Source organism: Mustela erminea, chromosome 4 (assembly GCF_009829155.1).
Source record: "Mustela erminea isolate mMusErm1 chromosome 4, mMusErm1.Pri, whole genome shotgun sequence".
In the NCBI taxonomy this organism is placed as follows: Eukaryota; Metazoa; Chordata; class Mammalia; order Carnivora; family Mustelidae; genus Mustela; species Mustela erminea.
The window spans coordinates 110,894,979-110,912,513 of NC_045617.1; the positions used below are offsets into that span (position 1 = coordinate 110,894,979).

The 17,535-nt window shown below is 33.8% G+C and overlaps 1 protein-coding gene across 5 annotated transcripts in view; it reads left to right on the plus strand.

Annotated features, from left to right (window-relative positions):
• The window catches only part of ADGRB3 (adhesion G protein-coupled receptor B3), a 739,102-nt gene that overhangs the window by 417,388 nt on the left and 304,179 nt on the right, over window positions 1–17,535 (plus strand). For all 5 annotated transcript variants that reach the window (XM_032340376.1, XM_032340375.1, XM_032340373.1 and 2 more), the window contains one exon: window positions 13,293–13,395. In XM_032340376.1, the coding sequence (XP_032196267.1) occupies window positions 13,293–13,395 (103 nt within the window). The remainder of the gene's footprint in view (window positions 1–13,292; window positions 13,396–17,535) is intronic.

The window sequence follows — 17,535 nt, forward strand, 5'->3', positions numbered from 1 at the left end:
AAATAAACACCTGTGTGCAGTATTCACCCTATTTGCTGCTGAGGGATATAGTGAATGCAAAAAAATATTCAACATAAAATAGTTCAGATTATGAATTAGTTTTTCTCCCACATGCCTAACAAAGTTGCATTATGATTAATCTTGTTTTGCATAATATCATAGGTTTCACTCGCACCTAGCCAGGTTATCCCATGTTCCATAAATTTAAGTCAAGGGTGTTGAAAATTTATTTAGGGTAGACTAATAGGTATATTGGGAATGATTTAATGGATAAAGCAGGGAATAGTCCAGAGCAGTGGCTCCCCTAGTACCACCTGTGACACAAATAGATTCAAATTTGGGGGCAAGTCATTGGCTTTTTTGTGTGTGTATTGTACGGTTAAACTCAAAGGTTTTTTCCAACTTCAAAAATTCCTTGTCTTTATTGTAGTAAAGTAGAATTGTGCAGTTCTGACGTATTATTTTGCTTAAAGCCCTTAACAATCTTCCTATAAAGTTTATGAATATGTGTATCCACTCATACATTCTATGTATAAAGTAATTAGGTAAATGACTATAGGGAAACAATATTCACATTTAGACCAGAAATAATAACAATGGAACACTCAGAATAAAATGTTTAAGTACTATTTCAAAGGAGAAAAATAAGCATTTACTTCTCACTTCCTTGTATTTTATATAGTAAAATAATGTAACTAAGCATTCTCAGGCTTGTTTTTTAACTTCTTCTTCTTATCAAAAAACTACTCCATAAAGTTGAATTAGTAACTGTACCAATGATAGATCTGTTAAATAAGAATAAGTCTGTTAAAGGACAAGGGTGATGTCTTTGTTTTAGTCACTGAACAAATATTTACTAAACAGCAACCTGGCTAACTTTACTGTCTGAATTCTTTTAAATCTTCCCTTCTGTTGAAACTCCAGAATAGTGCTTAGTAAGTAATAAAGGTTCAAGAAATGTACTGGAATAATTAATTGTCTTATCTGATAGAATAGTCTACTTAAGCCATTTTTATAAGATAATAAGGTACATAGAAGTTTAGTGTACATGCCATATAAGTACAGAGGAATAAAATACATATATCTTATTGCTTTACTTATTAATTAGACTATGTGAATGGAACCCAGTAGAAAAAGGTATATCTTTCAATTCAACATGCAAAAATACACAGATTTGCTCTTTATGTTTAGTTATTTACCAGATTTTCATGACACATTTTTCTGAGTGATCATTTTACTCATTGTCTGTTGAAACAATTAGAGCCAAGTTTCCCATACACTGAATAATGTTAGGCTTGCTAGTAAGTTTCCAGAAATTTTATATTTTGATATAATCATTTTCAAAACAATACTTTGCATAATTTCTCTCATGGGGACTAAGAAGGAGAACTTAATGTAATGTTTGGATAGATATAATTTAGAAATTTCCCTTCATACATAGGCAGAAATAACTTCGCATGTTGACTCTTTCATTTAGAGATTTATTTTCTTCTCTTGCCCTAATATGCATGCAAGTATCGTTTGAGCTCCAATTTTTATTTTGCTGTTTTATTGTCTTCCCTTTTATAATTAGGTATATTCAGATTGTCACTTCAACTGAAGTGCTCTACTTAAGTCCAAACTAAATATGTGCTGTTCTCAGCCTTCCACTTTTATCCCTCTTAGGATAGTTTTCAATAGTCAAAAAGCATAGAACCAGGATATTAGTGCTGCAAGGTCCTTTAAAGGTTAGTACCATCTAGAATTCTAATTTTTCACATGAGAGACTGACCACCTTCTTAGTTCAGTGACCTACCCAAGATTATGTATCCAGTAGATGACGGAGTTCTAATCCAACTCAAGTCTTCTCTGCCAAACTTAGGAGAGTTCTGCTGTCTTGCTTCCTCTGTCATGCTAGTATCGATTCCTTCGAGCAGTACAAACAATGCACTTCAGTGTTAGTGTGAATACATATTGCTCTTAAGCCTAAAATCTCCTAAGGTCAAGGAGAAGGTGACCAGGTATGAGCAAACTCAAGGATACTTGGGGTTCAAATTGGTGGCCCCAACCCAAGCTACTGACATCAGGGCAGGATGCTATCACTCTTCCCAGCCCCTCATGACCATTTTAGGGATGAAGGCTGGCCAGCAGGGGCCAGAGGATCTTTTGGGAGAGGCAAAGCCTCCAGCACACATCCCCAACAAGTCAAGAAACTAGCAACCTCTCACTGGCTGAGAAGCTCCCAAACCACTCGGAAGGATTTTTAACTGTAATAACCTTTTAGAAGGACAGTTTGGCAATATCAAGAGGCTTTAAAAATGCATTGTCATTGATGCAGCCACTTCTAGGAATTTATGGTACAGAAATTATCTCTAAGGGGGATAAAAGTGTATCCATAAGAAGCAGTTGTCAGCAGTCCATTTTCTGATTCATTTAATAGATTCCAGTTTTATATGAAATCACAATACTTTTGAGTATAGGAGTACTCTATAGTTTTCCTGTAGGACATGTGGAAGATATAGTCATGTTTAAAAAAAAAAGGAAAAAAAAGAGCATTTTAATGTAGCTATTAACATTCATGACATTGTAAAAGATCTAATGAAAATTATATGCAAATTCCACTATAATATTAAAATGCAAGGAAAAATACAGATGAACCAAAAAGGAGCTATGTTCTCACAAGCCAGTAGTGGTTTGAAAATTATCTTTTGAAAAGGAAAAAAAAATTTCAATAATGCAAAAGCCCCATAAATTTGCTGTCAGGTGTACCAACCTAATAAAGATAAATGACATGGAATTTTTTTCATATTTAGCAAATGGAACTCATTTGAGTTCATATGTTATAGGAATTACAGCAAATGGGAAAAGCAATTGAACTAAATTATATTAGAAATAATCAAAAAATGAAAACATAATTACTTTTAAACCTATACATTCTGAAGGCAATCAACCTGAAATTGTTGAGTCCTTTAAAGAGCACCTGTTCTTCAGTTTCAGGACCTAACCCTTGGATCTTGCCTCTTCATTCTGAGTTTCCAGTGACATTTTGTAGTTTTGTGATATCCTGTATCTTTTTATAATATCCTATTATGAGGACACTAGAAATTACAATTATCTATGGACATAACAAATTTGCATAACTAATATTATGAAATATTATTATTCATTCAGTATATTACTTATAAAAATCTGAGTTTAATTTGGCCATACCTTTGGAAAGTGAATTTAAATCTCTTATCACTTAGCTTCTTCGTAGTTCTAGGTGTTACATCCCTTAGTAAACCTACCTAAAATTCTAATTCATTTTAAAGTCCTAAATTAGCCCCATCCTACTTTTTAGCAGCCATCAGCTGATTTTAGTTTTAAAAATAAATATATTTAACTTAATATTTTGATGAAATCCCAGTTCCTAGTATATATGAAGTCATCTATTTTGTTTTGGTTTTATTTAAATTGAGGAGCTGGTTTTAAACAGTTATGAAAACTCTCAATTTAGAAGCTACATGAACTTTAATTCTAAAAATGGAAAAAGGCTATAGTAATTTTAATAATTTTTATTAAACCATTAACACCTCTTTACTGTACCTTATCTGATTATACTTTATTTGCACAATAAGTTCCACAGTCCTCTCCACTGATGTTTATTTGTAACACTGCAGTGTATTTCCTTTAATGTGGTAAAAAAACACATATCATGAAATTTACCCATCTTAAGATGCACAGAAGAGTAGTGTGCCTTATTGTGCAGCAAATTTCTAGAACTTTTTCATCTTGCAAAATTGAAACTGTATACTCATGAACAACAATACCCTTTTTTTTTTCACCTCCTCCTAGCCTCTGGAGATTTTCTATTTCTAAAATTTGACTACTTTAGGTACCTCATATGAGTGGAATCCTGCATTACTTGTGTGTGTGTGTGTGTGTGTGTGTGTGTGAGAGAGAGAGAGAGAGAGAGAGAGACTGGTTTCATTTAGCATAATGTTTTCAATGTTCATCTTTGTTAGAGCATAGGACAGAATTTTCTTCTTTTTTGACTGCATAGTATTCCATGATCTGTATATACCATATTTTCTTTATGATCTATCAATAGATATTTAGGGTGCTTCCACTTCTTGGCTATCATGAATAGTGCTGTAATAAACAAGGGTGTGCAAATGTCTTTTTGAAATTCTGTTTTCACTTCTTTTGGATATACATCCAGAAGTAGATTTCTGCATCATATGCTAATTCTATTTTTCATTTTTTTGAAGAATCTTCATACTGTTTTCCATAGCATTTTCCATTCCCACCAATAGTGCCCAAGGCTTCCAATTTCTCCACAACAACGTCAACAATTATTATTTTCTGGGTTTTTTTTTTTATTGTTTTGGTATGTTTGTTTGGATAGTAGCCATCCTAACAGATATGAAATATCTTAATGTGGTTTTGAGTTGCATTTCCCTGATGATTAGTGATGTTGAGCATCTTTCATATTTGCGTTGGCCATCTCTATGTCATATTTAGAGAGATGTCTAAGTCTTTTGCCCATTTTTTAAATCCTATTGTTTGTTTGTTTAAAGATTTTATTTATTTATTTGACAGACAGAGATCACAAGTAGGCAGAGAGGCAGGCAGAGAGAGAGAGAGGAGGAAGCAGGCTCCCTGCTGAGCAGAGAGCCCAATGCCGGGCTCGATTCCAGGACCTTGAGACCATGACCCGAGCCGAAAGCCCAGGCTTTAACCCACTGAGCCACCCAGGCGCCCCCTATTGTTTTTTTTTGTTGTTAAGTTTTAGGATTTCTTTATATATTCTCAATATTAACCTTCTTACCGATATATGGCTTATAAATATTCTGTCCTATCCCATAGATTGCCATTTCACTCTGTTGATTGTTTACTGCACAGAAGTTTTTAAGTTTGATGAGGTACCCTTTGTTTAGTTGAGCTTTTGTTGCCTATACTTTTGGTATCATAGCAAAGCAATCATTGCCAGATTCAATGTCATAAAGCTTTTTCTATGTTTTCTCCTAAGCGTTTTATAGTGTCAAGTCTTATTTTTGGATCTTTAATCTATTTGAGTTAATTTTCTTATATAGCACGATGTAAGGGTCCAATTCCATTCTTTGCATGTGGATGTCCAGTTTTCCAGCATCAATTGTTCAACAGATTATCTTTTCCCTATTGTGTGTAGCCTTGGCACCATTGTCAAGGATAATTTGAGCCCATATGAGAGGGTTTATTTCTGGGCTTTCTGTTCTGTTCAGTTGGTTTATCTATCACTTGTCTTTATTCCAGTACCATATTGTTTTGGCTTATTGTAGCTTTGTATTTGAAATAAGGAAACATGAGACCTCTAGCTTTGTCATACTTTGCAAAGATTGTTTTGACTGTTCAGAGTGTTTTGATAATCCATATGAATTTCAGTATCTTTTTTCTTTTTTGTAAAAAAAAGTGTCATTGTGACTTTTGCTAGGAATTGCATTGATCTTTAGATTGCTTTGGATAGTTCAAACATTTTAACAATATTGTCTTCAAATTCTTTTTTTTTTAATTTAACCAAGTTTTATTTAGATGAACAAAGATTTAGGATTATTTTACTTTCCTGATGGATTGATCATTTTACCATTATACAACATCTTTCTGTCTATTGAGCAAAGTTGTTCCCTTGAAGTTTAGCATTAGTATAGATACCATAATTTTGGAGGGTAGTTTAAAAAAAAAAGTCTTCAAATTCTTGAACATGAGACATCATTCCATTGATTTGTGTCTTCTTTGATTTTCTGTCAGCAAGGTTGTTTGTTTGATTTCAGCTTAAAAGTCTTTCACTTCCTTATGTTCATTCTTAAGTATTTTATTCTTTTTGATTCTGTTATAAATAGATTTTTCCCCTTAATTTACTTTTTGGATTATTTGTTAGTGTATAGAAATGCAACTGATTTTTAAGTGTAAATGTTGTATCCTGTAACTTTGCTAAATTTGTTTATTAGTTCTGACAGGGTTTTTTGTGAAATATTTAAGGTTTTCTACCTATAAGATCGTTTCACCTTGAACAGAGATAATTTTGCTTCTCCTTTGTCATTTGGTTGCCTTCTATTTCTCTTTCTTGCCTGATTGCTTTGGTTAAGAATGCAATACTGTGTTGAATAAAAGTGTCAATAGATGGCATCCTTTCCTCATTCCTGATCTAATAGTGAACACTTTCAGTTTTTCACTATTGACTATAAATGTTAGCTGTGGGTTTTTCGTATATGGTCCTTACTATGTTGAGATACATTCCCTCTATGCCTAATTTGTTAAGAGTTTTTATCCCAAAAAGATGAATTTTTTTCAAATGTTGTTTCTGCATCAATTGAAATGATTGTGTTGTTTTGTCCTGTGTTCAGTTAATGTGGTATGTTAATTTGATTTTCATATGTTGAACCATCCTTGCATCTCAGAAATAATTCCCACTTGATCATGTTGTATGATATTTTTAATGTGTTGGTGAATTTGATTTACTAGTATTTTGTTAAGTTTTTTGTTTGTTTGTTTGTTTTTTGCATCTCTTTTCATCAGAAATATTGCTCTGTAGTTTGTAGTTTTCACGTCTTGTATCTTTTTCTGATTTTGGTAGGACAGTCTCATAAAGTGAGTTTGGAAGTATGTCCTCCTCTTCAATGTTTTGGAAAAGTTTGAGAAGAATTGGCGTTAATTCTTCTTTACATGTTTGATGGAATTGTTCCAGCAAAACCATCTATTCTTGGGCTTTTCTTTGTGGAAGGTTTTTTGTTTTTTTGTTTAATTTATTTTTTATTTATTTTCAGCATATCAGTATTCATTATTTTTTCACCACACCCAGTGCTCTATGCAAACCGTGCCCTCTATAATACCCACCACCTGGTATCCCAACCTCCCACCCCCTCCCCCGCCACTTCAAACCCCTCAGATTGCTTTTTAGAGTCTATAGTCTCTCATGGTTCACCTCCCATTCCAATTTCCCCCAACTCCCTTCTCCTCTCTAACTCCCCATGTCCTCCATGCTATTTGTTATGCTCCACAAATAAGTGAAACCATATGATAATTGACTCTCTCTGCTTGACTTATTTCACTCAGCATGATCTCCTCCAGTCCCGTCCATGTTGTTACAAAAGTTGGGTATTCATCCTTTCTGATGGAGGCATAATACTCCATAGTGTATATGGACCACATCTTCCTTATCCATTCGTCTGTTGAAGGGCATCTTGGTCCTTTCCACAGTTTGGCGACCGTGGTGTTGTGCTGCTATAAACATTGGGGTCCAGATGGCCCTTCTTTTCACTACATCTGTATCTTTGGGGTAAATACCCAGGAGTGCAATTGCAGGGTCATAGGGAAGTTCTATTTTTAATTTCTTGAGGAATCTCCACACTGTTCTCCAAAGAGGCCGCACCAACTTGCATTCCCACCAACAGTGTAAGAGGCTTCCCCTTTCTCCACATCCCCTCCAACACATGTTGTTTCCTGTCTTGTTAATTTTGGCCATTCTAACTGGTGTAAGGTGATATCTCATTGTGGTTTTAATTTGAATCTCCCTGAGGGCTAGTGATGATGAACATTTTTTGATGTGTCTGATAGCCATTTGTATGTCTTCATTGGAGAAGTCTCTGTTCATATCTTCTGCCCATTTTTTGATATGATTGTCTGTTTTGTGTGTGTTGAGTTTGAGGAGTTCATTATAGATCCTGGATATCAACCTTTTGTCTGTACTGTCACTTGCAAATATCTTCTCCCATTCCGTGGGTTGCCTCTTTGTTTTTTTGACTGTTTCCTTTGCTGTGCAGAAGCTTTTGATTTTGATGAAGTCCCAAAAGTTTATTTTCACTTTTGTTTCCTTTGCCTTTGGAGACATATCTTGAAAGAAGTTGCTGTGGCTGATATCGAAGAGATTACTGCCTATGTTCTCCTCTAGGATTCTGATGGATTCCTGTCTCAAGTTGAGGTCTTTTATCCATTTTGAGTTTATCTTTGTGTACGGTGTAAGAGAATGGTTGAGTTTCATTCTTCTACATATAGCTGCCCAGTTTTCCCAGCACCATTTATTGAAGAGACTGTCTTTTTTCCATTGTATATTTTTTCCTGCTTTGTCCAAGGTTTTGATCACAGATTCGATCTCTACCAGTTATAGGTCTGTTCCATTTTTTAATTTCTTCTTGAATCTTAGTCTTGGTAGCTTTTATGTTAACAGGAATTTCAATTAAGTTATCTAGTTCATTGGCATGTAGTTGTAGTTGTTTTATAACAGTCTATTGTAACCATTTTTATTTCTGTGGCATCAGTTGTAAGGTCTCCTCTCTTCATTTCTGGTTTTTGTTATTTTAGTTTTCTCTTTTTTATTAGTTCGTTGAGTTAAGAGTTGGCCAATTTTGTTGATTTCTTTTTTCAAACAACTAATTCTTATTTTGGTTGATATTTTCTATTATTTTTGTATTCCCTATTTCATTTGTTTCTGCTTTAATCTTTATTGTTCTCTTCTTTCTACTAACTTTGGTTTTAGTTTTTTTTTTTTTTTCTAGTTCTGTGAGATATAAAAAATAGGTTGTTGACTTGAGATCTTTCTTCTTTTTAAATGGAACCATTTACCACTATATATTTCTGTCTTAGTTCTTTTGCTGTATCCCATTAGTTTTGATACGTTGTGTTTTCATTTTCATTTGTCTCAAGATATTTCTAGTTTCTCTTGTGATCTGTCCTTTGGTTCATTGATCGTTCAAGAATATTTTAGTTAATTTCCATGTATTTGTGAATTTTCCAGGTTTTTTTCTTTTTTGTCTTTGATTTCTAGCTTCATTCCACTGTGGTCAGAACAGATAGAATGATTTCAATCTTCTTAAATTTGTTAAGACTCTTTTTGTGGCATCACCTGTGATTTATCCTGGAGAATACTCTATATGCACTTGAGAAGAACGTATATGCTGCTGTTGTTGGGTAGGGTGTTCTTTATATATCTGTTAGATCCAGCTGCTGTTGTTGGGTAGGGTGTCCTTTATATATCTGTTAGATCCAGCTGATCCTTAGTGTTGTTCATGTCCTTTATTTCTTATTGCTGTATTATGTGGTTGATTTATCCATTTTGAAAGTGGGCTATTGAATTGAAATCTACTATATTTGTGTTACTATTCTTCTCTTTCATTCTGTCAACATTTGCTTCATATATTTCAGTGCTCTGCTGTTAGATGTGTATATGTTTATAACTGTTATATCTCCCTGGTGAATTGGTCCATTTAACAGTATTTAATGGTCTTCTTTGTCTCTTATTATGGTTTTTTATCTAAAGTACAGTTGTCCATAACAAATATGGCCATCTTTGCTTTCCTTTGGTTACCATTTGAATGGCCATCATTTTCCATCTTTCACTTTCAGCCTGTGTATGTTCTTATACCTAAAGTGAGTCTCTTGTAAACAGCTACATTCCATTTTATAGTCACTTTTTTACTCTCTTTAAGATATGGTTTATATACATGAAGTGCCTTAAGCCTTTGTAATAATTGACTAACAATTGTGTTATAATAATATTATATATTATAACAATATATTCTATATTATAAAGTATATAATATATAATATAATATTATAATAGCAATTGTGATAACCCAATAATTTGGGTCTCCTTTGAATGAATAACTCTACACATTTTTTAATGTTTTAGCCAAACCAACTAGCACAAATCTCAAGAACAGAAAGGAACTTTATTATTTTAGTCATGAAATCCATTTGGCTATAAGAGTTGCCTTTCTAGCAGTGAATATAAATGTGTACCCAGCCAGGAAGCATTAGTAGATCACAAAGCCTGACATGGCACATAAGGAGCCAGCTACTCACTTATGCAGATTAGAATAAATTGATGGAATAAATTAAAGATACTTTCACACACTGTACACTTTTTATTTTTTTATTTTTTTTAAAGATTTTATTTATTTATTTGACAGGAGGAGAGAGATCACAAGTAGGCAGAGAGGCAGGCAGAGAGAGAAGGTGAGGCAGGCTCCCTGCTGAGCAGAGAGCCTGATATGGGGCTCGATCCCAGGACCCTGAGATCATGACCTGAGCCGAAGGCAGAGGCTTAACCCACTGAGCCACCCAGGCGCCCCCGCTGTACACTTTTTAAAAAGGGACCCACTGCACAGTGTAAATTTGCTTATTTTTCCTTCATTAAGCATTTTAATGCCATGATAATGGCATTACATTTTAATCCAACTTGATCCAAAGTTTGATATTTTTGTTTATTATATGTTTATTTAATATGATATTTAAACATGTGTTAGCACTAAAATGTGTGAAGCATAATGCAAATGAGGATATATAAATGCTAGATACAAATCTTGCCCTCATTGGACTTATAATCGTGTAGAAGGAGACTTACATATCATTAATAGATGTTGTGCTAGAGATCGTTACATATTAGTAGGACAAGGTGGGGGAGAGTACTCACATGAATGTGATGAGAACATCCATCTGCATAATTATATTGGCATGCATCCTTTCCCAGTTGAATTCTAAATAAGTTCACACACACAGCAGAAGTCATAAGGTGGGCTTTGTCTTCTAGGGGTCATCTCCACAAGGCCAGATGAAAAGCTGGCAAACCTGATCCAGAATAACATACCTTACAGAAAGCTGCTCATCTTAGCCCCTTTGCTTTCTATACCCCAGTTTCCTAGGATCAGAATTCCCACATGCCCAAACACACAAACAGAACTTCATAAATGTCTTGACAGAATTATAAATTCCTATTTGGAATACTCACATCTGTATTTTCCAGTAAATGAACCACTTAGGCAACTTTAAAACAATATAAAATGTTTGTATACCATCAAATTTAACTAACATTTATGAAATTAAACTTAGCAATTGAGCTAAATTAACCTGGGTTTTATTTATAGCAAAGAAATGAGATTATAAATAGAACCAGAATAAAGAGGCAAAAGGAATTAAAGTGACATGTAAGTATTTTTATTTCGAGGTAACCAAACCAGAAATCAAACATATTTAGGCTAATTTGGGAAAGGAACTTGCATCTGTGTGCTCAGGACTGTTCCCTGGGGGGAACCTTCATAATTTTTTTTGGTGGCAACAGACAAACATTCTCAACCCAGAGTTATATACACCTTGTCATTCTCTGAGAATCCTGCTAATCTGCTAATATATCTGCTAATATAATTAATTGCCCAGCATCACCTCACAGCTTTGTTAATTCTATCTATTCTCTCTTGATCCCCTGAACACTTTTACTCAGAGAAATAGGGAACAATAAATTTGCAAAGGGAACTTGGCATTTAGAGCTTATCTCAAATCATTCTCAATGCAACTGACTTCAATTAGTATTAAATGAAATAAAGTACAGTTAACCAGCCCTCTCTGTTTGCAGATATCTTCCCCTAAGAAATATAAAGTCCAATTTATAAAGTCCAATTACTTAGCTGTTCTTTACTTTTTACTGTTAGGCCAGATACCATGAAGCCTCGTAGGTGTTTAAGTACCTGTTACTTGACATTACTGAATACACAGAGAGAGAGAACATAAAAAATGTTATCCAACACAAAATATGTTTATAGTTCCTGTATTACTAAATATAGTAAATTCTTCATGGTGGCAGAGTCAGCAGTTTTTTTTTTTTTTCTGGTGAAATATCAGGCAAAGACCATCCCATTAGAGAAAATATTTTCACAAAGAATGTGAGGTTCAACATTGTTCTACAATATTCAAATTATATAATTTTGATGGGATGGCCATTTCTGGAAACAGTGTGACATTTATGCAGAAAATTAAACATGAAACCACATGATCAAGCAGTTCTACTCCTAGGTATTTACCCAAATACCTAACATACCATACCAAAACATATGAAAACACATGTCTATGTAGAAAGTGTGTATACCAATTATTCATAATAGCCAAATATGAATAGTACTAGTCATAAAAGTTAAAAATCAGAAGTAACCCACAGGTTACTTACTTAATTGATGAGTGGGTCATAAACTGTGTTATAGCCATATCATGGAATAGTACTCACCTATAAAGAGAAACAAAATGGATGCATCTTAGAAACATTATGCTAAGTGAATTAAGTCAAACACAAAGGTCTTTGTACTGTTTGATTGTATTTAAATGAAATTCTAGGAAAGGCATGATTATAGTGGCAACATGTTCGTTGTTGCCTAGAACCTTGGGAACAGGAGGGAAACAGATGCAAAGAGCTCAAGAAAAGTGTTTCAGGGTAAGGGATCAATTGTCTGTCTTGATTTGGGGTGCTTGTATGGTAGTATACAATTACTAAAAGCATTAAACTGCCCACTTAAAATTGGTGAATTTTATTATCTATAAATAACACTTTAAGTAACAAAAAAAGTGGGAAAAATTAAATTACTTCATCTCCGATACCTGTTACAAATTCCCCAGTACATTACCTGTTCTGTGGAAGGACATGCTCTGTTGTTTGTTTCAAGTCAAAAAGAAGGGATGGAAGATATATATATAGCTAAAAGCATAATTAAACTTTAAATCTCTAAATAAGAGGTGATGTGTGGCATTTTATACATGTTAAGTAAAAACCAATATGTACAAGAAAGAGTTGGTTCTGTTTTATGTTTATGTTTATGGATAATTTTTGTATCTTGTAAATATATTTAAAACTTCTTTGTGAGTGAACTGTAATTGGTAAGATATTTCAAAAGGCAAATGAATTCCTTACATGAAGCATATTGAGATAAAGAAGTGGCCTGTAAGTCTCTATGGCTGAAATGAATGATGGTCAATGATTAGCAACAGCAGTTATTTATATTTCAACTCTGCTTGTTTTCATGCTGAACCACATCCCAATCATTCATCTTAATAAATTTTGAGATAGTCTAAAAAACGCCAAGATAGCACTTTACAAGAAGAATATTGGGTCTCCTGGAGAATAAAACCGTTAAGCCCACCTTGAGATACATGGGTTATATTCATTTAAAGATTGCCTGAAGGTTTGAATTCACAATCCATCTCTCTTGGAGGTGAATCAGATCTAAGGAATCGAATGCTTGTCAGTGCTTATCATCCTCCCTGCCTCTAAAATGGTACAGTCAGCACTAGCTTTCCCCTCCCCCCAAACTTCTCTAGTTCTAGATAGGATTTGTTTATAAGAAGAAATGAACCATAGCTTTCCATGAGGAGTTCGTTAGTATCATGCTTTAAATCCGTTTGCCCAGTTTCTCTGTTTTCCTTAAGATAAATTAGGATATCTTTATTTATTTAACATGCATCCCAACATGTACCGAGCAGTAGGAATTCATACTTGTCATCCATTCTTTCTCCTTTTAATCAAAATTATTCTGTTTCAGAAATTACACTGTCGTCAATTCCAAAATCATCGTGGTCACCATAAGGCCTGAACCCAAAACAACAGATTCATTCCTGGAGATAGAACTGGCTCATTTGGCTAATGTAAGTATCACCTGTGTGGCATTGAGTTGCTTATAGTAATTACCTTTAAAAAAAAAAAAAGGTTAACGGTCACTCACTTGTTCAGAGCACATTTTTCTAGACTTTATTTAGGGTTGTAAATGAAGTAATTTCCATGAAGATATATATTATATGGAAACAAAGGCCAGGAAATACCAAGTGATGTGCATGCATTTTTGATAACCCTATTTCTGGTGACTATGTAGTTTGAAATACTGTTTTTATCAAGTTTTATAAAAATGTAGAATTTTGCTTTAAAAAATGCCAGATTACCCTATGTTTTTGTCTGTAATAAAATTCCCTTCAGTTTATCTAGGATAATCATTATTAAATTGTTTCTCTATGTTCACATCTTTATTGGGCTCTGAGTCAAGCAGTAGAGGAGACCAAGATGAATAAAAACGTGTCTCACCACATGGTGGGGGAGACTGCCGCATAAATGCGTAGGTGTAAAATGCATGCAGCAATAGAAGTTCTAAACATAACACAAAGGTAGGTAATTAACTTCTGAGTACCCCAGAGTAGGAGAATGGGTGGGATGGCATTTGATAGTGCTGGGTCCAGGATCAGGGAAGACTTCTTAAAACTACCTGGGTACACCAGTAATCCAAACCTAAACCTCTCATTCCAGAATGACAAGAACCCTTTCTTGAATCCATCCAACCACAACTGGAATTCTTTAAATCTTGCTCCTTCCTTCTGTAGAAATTTAAAATTTCTTACACTTTACACATTCACTTGAAATGCTTCAATCACTGATGAGGAGGGACAGGGAAAGTGATTCCTATTAAGACTCTGCTGATTATGCTTTGATACTCCCTATATTAAAGTGAGCCACTCTCGTGTGTTGCATTACACAGGTGTTTTTTTTTAATTCCTTGCAAAATTTCTGTGAAGCTGACATTTACATACAAATAACAGAAGCAGAGAATGTCATCTTCCCAAATTGATAAATTTAATGAATGGCAAAATAGAATCTATACTCAAATCCTTTGGTTTACAAAACCCATGCTTTCTCTCCTATTTTATAATTTCTGGTTTCCAAAAAGAAAACCAATTTTGGTTTTATAAAAAAATGACAATTATCTTCCCTGCAAACCACTTTTTTCTAAGATGCTTCAGGCTTCCTAGATTGTTTAATGAAAATCTCAAACCTCTTAGTAATGACTTTTAAACATTACAACTAATACTTAAACTATTGGATCTTTTTCTGCTTTGCCAAATGTGACCATACCAGTTCTATTTAATTTTAAGAATGTGTTTTATTTCTATAAAATCTACCTCCTTTATACTAAGAATAATCTCATCTCTACCTAATCTCATCACTGCACTGAACACTGGGAATTCCTTTAACATTGCTTTTGAGAAAGAACTTATTTTTTTGTACATTCAAAATTTCTTTAAAAATATTTATTTACTTATGTTTTTGTTGTTTATTATTATGATAATGTCTACCAGTTGTAAGCATCAGTGAAACATAGTAATCTCTATTACTAGTTCCCAGAATTCTTTGCTAAAAAGAAAAAGCAATACGATGTCAGAGTGAATATCATATTTCTTATGGAGAAAACACTTATGTAAGTGGACATCAACAAAACTTTCCTAAACAAAGTCACTATTGAGAATTTAGAGAACATATTAATTAAAGGACTTTTTTTCAGAAGTTGAAGAAAGAGTAACCGAGTAACCTCAACAGTAGTGTTGATGAAACCGTCTCACTAATGTTAATTCAGTCAAACTATTTGAAATTAACAGATTTAAACTTTGAGTCAAACTTCTCTTCTGGGGATTCTGCCAGTCAATTTACAAAGGAGATAAACCATGTACAGAAAATTACTTTTTATCTATGAAAACTGGAGTTTATCATCAACACATTTTATTAAGCACCAGCTAGACAGTTGGAGTGACAGGGAAAGTCAGAACATAAGAATGAGATAATTATCACAGGTCACTTAGAACAAAATGCTGTATTTCAATATTTTGAGCATATGAGTTGAGCAGATTTTCGAAACAATATAATCTCCCCTCTAAAAGACATCCATTCAAAAGAAAATAGACAAATCTGTTGAAAGGGATTCTGAGGGAGAAGGAGAGGAAGAAGAAAAGCTTACGCTGGAGAAGAAAATATTGCCAAGTCTTCTCACACGCTTCTACTGTCCCCTTGCTTGCAGTGCCCAGCTGCCCTCAGAGGCTAGCCCAATTAACAGCTACAAAACAGAGCTTCTCTGGGTGGCGGGATCCCTCATTTCTCCCCTTTATTTTATAAACACCTTTCACACTTCTTCCATACAATACATACAGCCCTTGGTCTCCTGTTTTGAATTTCTAATGCTTATCGCCCAAATTAGAGTTTGTAAAATACTTTACTACTCACTGAGGGAAGGGATTTGTAACTGATTTGTTGAGTATCCTAGTATTTATTACCAATCTTAGAAAAATATGCTATATACAAATTAATTTTAGCTTATTTCCATTGAAGAGATCATCAAAGAGCCTATAGTGGAATATATTGACCTTCATTAAATGTGAAAAAAGATACATCTTAAACATGAAAATAGGAATTGATGAGAACAAGCTGAAATTTTATTATAACTGTATATAATCACTGTTTCTGCCTTTAAAATTGAACTATTTTAGATATATTTCTAATATCAAGTCTACTTTCACCTATTTTCTTATATCAAAAATACGCACCACACTTTCCTGAGCTCAGAAAACAGTAATGACGTGCAAATTTTATCTGTTTCATATACCATGTAGAAAAAAATGAAGAATGAGAATTAATAGTTATAGTGAGTCTAGGGAAAAGCCTGTTAACATTTCCTAAATGAAATGTGTCCTTTTAAAAAGCTTTTTAACAAATAGCATTTAAAGTATGTTAAATATAATAGGGCCCTTGGGAACTAGTAGAAATAGTTGGTAGAATATGGAATCCTGAAATTACAAATTGTATTTAGCAAAGCCAATTGCAGTTTTACCCAGCTCATAAATCATTAATGACGCAGATGCTATTCTTAGTTCGGGTTTGGGGGGCTTTACAGCTTTATTGTGATGACCTCTAGAGTTAGGGTCTGTAGTGCTTAGGCATAGCAATTACTTACTTTTAAAAAATATCAAATTTGCTTTTCCAGGAAAAGAATTTTATTTTTCATGTTACTTAAGATTTCTTCAGTTGTGAGATTGATGGTTATCAATATTGTTAGATTATCTAATGCATAAGGAAAGTTACTAATTTTATTGAAAAAAATTATTGAGTCCTAAATAAATATAGTAGAATCACCATATATACACGCATGCACACACACACACACACACACACACACACACACCCAGCATTAAGATGTCTCGGATCTGACAGATCTGAACCTGCTATGGCTTTCCAAGGTGGATAACATCTCCATCTTTAAAGAGGAGTTAGAAGAATAAGAAATTAAATGCATTTTAGTTAGTTCATGCTCTATCAACTTTGTTAGCCTGAAGATAAATTCTTTTGCCAAATGTAAGCATATTTTTATGCAGTTCCCTTTCTAGTAGAAAGACAGATTGGACTACGCTGGCCTGCCGTCTGCAGTCTTGCCTTTCTTTTTATTTCTTCCTCTGAGTAGTGACGTGTGCTGTAGGTAACATGATACTGCTGTCTTTCAACATTGAAAAAAAATCTACAAAATTTATTCGTAGTTCTCAAATCGGTCATATTCACAAAAAAAAAAAAGAAAAAGAAAGAAAGAAAGAAAGAAAGAAAGAAAGAAAGAAAGAAAGAAAGAAAGAAAGAAAGAAAGAAAGAAAGAAAAGGAAAAAGAAAAAAATCTCATGGGAATTTGGGCTGGTAGGTTTTGTTTTCTTTGCCATATTTGCTTGCATACGAACAGGATCAAGCTAACAAATGGAGTTTGTGTTATGTGTATACACTAAAATTAATCATGAGCCACAACCTTTGTAAATCATAGCTGAAAACACAGTGGAAGACTCTAATGAATATGCTTGTTAACCCTTAGATAAGCATGAAAGACAATGAAGAGATTTCAACACTCATCAGTGAGTATTTTGCTGAATATCAACAGCTGATAACAACCCTAGGAATTAAAAATCACTTGGTAAAGCTTAAGAAAGTTGAGTCTGTGC